This window comes from Ceratosolen solmsi, unplaced genomic scaffold, assembly GCF_000503995.2.
Source record: "Ceratosolen solmsi marchali unplaced genomic scaffold, CerSol_1.0 scaffold7, whole genome shotgun sequence".
Classification (NCBI taxonomy): Eukaryota; Metazoa; Arthropoda; class Insecta; order Hymenoptera; family Agaonidae; genus Ceratosolen; species Ceratosolen solmsi.
The window spans coordinates 7,826,560-7,831,723 of record NW_011948413.1 but is presented as its reverse complement, the minus strand read 5'-3'; the positions used below and the strand labels follow the sequence as shown (position 1 = coordinate 7,831,723).

The 5,164-nt window shown below is 47.7% G+C and overlaps 1 protein-coding gene across 2 annotated transcripts in view; it reads right to left on the bottom strand.

The window, feature by feature from the left end:
* Nucleotides 1–307: 307 nt before the first annotated feature.
* Nucleotides 308–5,164, bottom strand: part of ed (hemicentin protein echinoid) — a 50,444-nt gene continuing 45,587 nt past the window's right edge. The window contains exons 7-9 of one of the 2 annotated variants that reach the window (XM_011506123.1): nt 4,691–4,878; nt 2,594–2,902; nt 308–575 (exon numbers count right to left, since the gene is read on the bottom strand). In XM_011506123.1, coding sequence (XP_011504425.1) covers nt 415–575; nt 2,594–2,902; nt 4,691–4,878 — 658 coding nt within the window. In that variant the 3' untranslated portion in view covers nt 308–414. The remainder of the gene's footprint in view (nt 576–2,593; nt 2,903–4,690; nt 4,879–5,164) is intronic. The other variant, XM_011506124.1, reaches the window with a different exon arrangement.

Here is a 5,164-nt window from a genome sequence, read left to right as displayed (position 1 = left end):
GGACCCGCCGCTGCCGCCGCCGCCGCCACCGCCGCCGCCACCGCCGCCGCCACGAGGCAACGTCGCGTAATAGAAAGCACTACCAGAGCTGACGAGGGGCGGTTGGGGACCGAGGGGTGAGCGTAAGTAGGTCGTTGGGCTGGCGCTCAAGGGTCGGTAGGGGTCGTTCTCAATGACGATTTCCATGCGGTGCGAGGAGCAGCCAGAGCCTAGGGCCGACGACTGCTGCTGATGCTGCTGTTGCTGATGCTGTTGCTGCTGATGTTGCTGCTGATGTTGCTGCTGATGTTGCTGTTGCTGCTGCTGTTGCTGCTGCTGCTGGTGCTGCTGCGACTTGGGCAGGTGGTGCGAGGGGGCCTGCTGCTAGAGCCAGGTAGTGCGCGATTTGCCGGCTCGCGAGCCGGTGGGCTGGTCTCAGACTATTATTTCGCGAATTATGCGACGCCCCCGACTGTTGGGGGTCGAGTAGCCGGACTCGAGCGACTCGTCGTACGAGAGGCTCACCTGCTGCGGCGGTTTCGCATCCTCGTCGTAGGTCTCCTGGTAGGGCAGACCCGACACATCGTACGGTGAATCTGCGAAAGAGAAGAAGAGGACGTGTAGGTTAGGCGCTAGTGCGTTACGAGGTTGAGGTTGAGGTATGATGGTCCAAGTCGTGCTTTTAGGAATTGTGAGTTGCTGGTTGTTATTTAGACGTAGTTAATCGTATTTCTTGGCTCCACTTTGGGTGAGGTGGGGGGGCGGGGGTGGTGGAGGGGAGTCTTTTAGTGTCACTTTTAAAACCGATTGCAGATCATTAGGGAGCACGTGACTTTTGGGAAATCGATCTGTCGAAATTGCTAAATTACCTAACTGTCGATGAGCATGGGATTACACAAGGCTAATGCAGCCATTATGCGGCATTAGCAAGCCGTCGTCAATCAAATATTAGAAATATTTGCTGGTATTTCATTACGGAGCCTCGAGATGACGAGAGGCTTCGTAAGCTACCGAGTCGTCGCTTTTGAAGCGCACTGTATGCGTGGAGGGGATGGAGGTGGTGAGTGGTGGGGGGCTTGATAATTGACCGAAGATCCGTATCGCAATAGCGACAACGTTTCAAACGACAGTCACAACAACAACAACAACAACAACAACAACAATAATAATGATAATGATAATGATGATAATGACGTGTCGAGGGGGCCCCGCTGAGGGGTGGGGGGGGGGGGGGAAGAGAACAATGATATTTTAAGAATGCCGGACTTAATGGCCGGATCGTTATCAACAATCGAATGGTTTCGGCAAGCTCGATCAATCGTTGAGCGAGGGGCCGGGGGAAATCGCGTTATTGTCTTGCGAAAGACGGGATTGATTGGTCGATCGAAACGACGTGACTGAAAAGGCACGAGGACGATGAGTATGAGCGCGCCAACACCGCGATGCACGATGCACTTGCGCATAGTTTACGGTAACGAGGTTTGCCGGAGGTAATAATGATGATTGGTGGCGGTAAATTGCGCGACGGGCATCGTGCAGAAGACGTGCGTGTAACCGCGTGGAAATTTGCGTTCGAGCGTGAAAATGAGCTCGCGAGGTCACAATATGCTGTCGAGATAACGGTTGGCCCGGGCGCGTGCGTGTGCACGTGTCGTCATCGAATTCTTAATTTTCAAATAGTTTCGGGCCGAGCGAGGGAGGGGAGAAGTCAAGGTGGGCCGAAAACTTTCAAGGCGATTTTCCCGGCTGTAGCAGCCCGATACCAGCGAATGTCCCATGGATTTAATGGGGAATCACGTCTGGGCAAACGCCGCTGCTTAAATAGACGTAACGAGGAGAGCTGCCGGGTTGGCCCTCTCCCGGAGTGAAATTAGTTAGTCGGTATCTCGAAATGAAAGGAGCACTCGCGCGGTACTAAAGTAATTTTCTTTTCTCTCATTATAATGAATTAATGTTTTTGTTGACGATGCAGGCAGGGAACGCATGACGGTCGTGATTGTATTTGGAGCAAGTAATACGTAAAATTATTTTATGTATGGGCGGCGATGTAATTGGGTAAAAAAAATGTCGTGAAGAATCACGGGGCAGAGAGGCCCAATAATATGTGAGGAAACAGTTTTGATTACGCAATTAGGATGACGTTGAGTTGAATGAAGAAATTAAGAGAGAGATAGAGAGTGAGAGATAGAGAGAGAGAGAGAGAGAGAGAGAGAGAGAGAGAGAGAGAGAGTGAGAGATAGAGAGAGAGATAGAGAGAGAGAATGTAATCTTGGTTGGAGCGGTCGAGCGCTTCTCGACGATAATTCTCGTAGGCTGCACGTAGCCGCAGAAAGAAAAAAAAAAGAAAAACAAAAAAGAAGGAAAGAAAGAAAGAAAAGAGAAGAAGAAAAAAAATAAACGAAAAAAGGAGAGACTGAAAGGGCGAGCGAAGAGGGATACGGAGAAACAAGCGATTAATCGTATCCGAGGAAAAGGTAGGAAAGTACTGGCTCATTGTTCACTGGCTGCGGTACTCTCTCCCCGTGTGCAGCCGCAGTGCCAGCGCTATAACCATTATCATCGACTGTTGAAAAACGGGAGGAGATGAGGCAGAGAGCGAGATGGTTTTACTAACCGACATGCTTCTGCGACTTGACAACCGTGGCGAATGGCTCGCAGAATTGCTGCCGACTCAGATTGTGGCTCTCCCTGTAATCTTCCCGCTGCGGCAGGTAATGCGGGTGGGCCGGGTAATCGGACTCGGTGGTGGCGTAACCGCCCATGTCGTAGGGGGCGCCGACCACGCCGACGTTACCGGTGTTGACTCCGACGCCGTTGGCCGCTGCGGCTGACTTCATCTGCCAGATCGAGTCTTGCGAGTTCACGGAGCCGCCGTTGTTCGAGTTGGAGTAGCTGTTCTCCATGTAGCCCATGTTCACGCCTGCTGCCAACGACATACGAATTAGGTGGACGAGCTCGTCGAGATTTTGGCTTTTACTCACTCTCTCTCACTCTCTCACTCTCTCTCTCTCTCTCTCTCTCGCACCTCGCACCTCGCACCTCGCACCTCGCATCTCGCATCTCGCATCTCGCACTTTCTTCGTTCTTTGTCGTGGCTACTTTAATGCTGACGCTTAGAGAACGGTAACTAGCAGAGCCGACGTTTGTCCAAGTTCGGACAATGTACGAGCCCGAGCGTACCGGGGCCTTACAATTTTATTATTCTTTTCGGCTCTCGGCCATTACTGGAAATTCTACCACCGCCTTTGCCAGATTCGCGAGGCTCAATAGATACGATGCCAGATATTGAAATACTTTGCTAAACTATTTATAATAAAGTTTTGCCTGCCATTATACGGTTTAATAAAAATCCACTGTTACGTATTATATTCTCGCTGCGCGAGACACTGTGTTTTATCATGAAAAATATTTAACGAGAAACTCGCTTAAAATTGCGCCCCGTAGACATATTTTTCTGAGCGAGTGTGTATTAACGATGACGTCGACGCCTTTTGAAATTACATTCTTCCTTCTTATACGTTATTTAGTTTTGTTTTGCCTTTTCTTTTAAATCGCGACACTTTTATCATAGTACAAGAATTTCATGTTTAAAGTAATATTATCCGCCGAGGCAAATTATACGAGGATTTTTCACGTCCGCTTTTAATGTAAATGTCGAGTGCGTCGAAGAACCCTAACTAACTAACGGCCGGCGCTACACTTCTATACATAACCAATAATTATATGTAATTTTCGTTTCGTCGTCTACGCACTGTCCGACATTTAAACGTCAAGATTTATTTATGCAATTTTGTTATTTTAATGTAGGGACTCGGCGACATTTCGACAAACTCGCAATTACTATCGACGTAGACAAAGCGCGAAAATCGCGATGTCTTAATCGGTTAGAGGCTCTTGATGCCCTTAAATGCTATTTTCGGAAAACATTAAGCGCCCGACGATCGGACCGACGACCGACATGCCTAATGTCACAACCAACCTGATCATGCCCCACGCGCGATTAAAAAAATTCCTTTAAACCTCACCACCCGCCTATTATTAATAATTTCTTAAAGTCTCTCTTATCTATTCCCGTTAAACCACCGCCACGGTATTTTCTATTTTGCTGGCAGAGCTCTTTTACCGCTAGGTGAGGTTAAGTAAGGTAAGGTGACGACCGCTAGACTTGGTCACATAAAAAAATCATACTAACCAATTAAATTTAACGAGCTTATGCGTATTACGCGATGCCCGATATCCGTCCAATTGTTTTCCCCTCGGAAATATCGCTAAAATTCGCAACGCGCCTTCGCTAACGAACCTTCTCCCACCCATGCGAATTATAAATAAAAAAACAAAAAACAAAAAACAAAAAACAAACAACAAAAAAAACAAACAAAAAATAAAACAAAAAAACAAAAAACAAAAAACAAAAAACAAACAACAAAAAAAACAAACAAAAAATAAAACAAAAAAACAAAAAACAAAAAACAAAAAACAAACAACAAAAAAAACAAACAAAAAATAAAACAAAAAAACAAAAAACAAAAAACAAAAACAAAAAACTAAAAAAAGAAGAAAAAGTTTGGCCTTGGGCTTGGAATTCGAATTATAGTTAGCGTTGTTTGAAGCGCCATGGAGCGCGCGGCCAAACGTAGTAGCTAAGTCAACTCGTCTTCAACGAGTCCTTTATCAGTTCAGATAAGATTTATAATGGAAAGAGTCGATTTACCATTCTCGCCGTTGATGTTGTGATTGGGCTGGTGGTAGCCGTAGCCTGGTTGCGCGTACGCCGGTGTCTTGGAGTCCTCGAGGGCGAGCGCGTGATCCAAACTGTGCTCCAGGGCCTTGTTCTCGGCGTAGTAGGGCGGCGGTGCCTGGGTCTGCTGTCCGTTGCTCGTCACCAGACTCGGTCGAACTCTGCGGAGTCACGAGAACAATGCTCGATTTAGTTGACGCGACGAAAATTAAATAGCGGGCGAACCACCACTTGGCGGGCACTCCATCCCATCTCCCCCTCACCTCCCACTCAAACGCGATCATCGGATGCTTGTGAATAACGTTTATTGGCATTATTCGCGCACAAGGAGTTGCTCCCTACTCCCGCGTACTCTGTATCGCGTATTGGACAAGCATTCGCTTATCCTTAATTGGCATTCGTAAAAAAGGTGGAAAGTCGTTGTTTGGGGTGGGGAGGGGAGGGGAT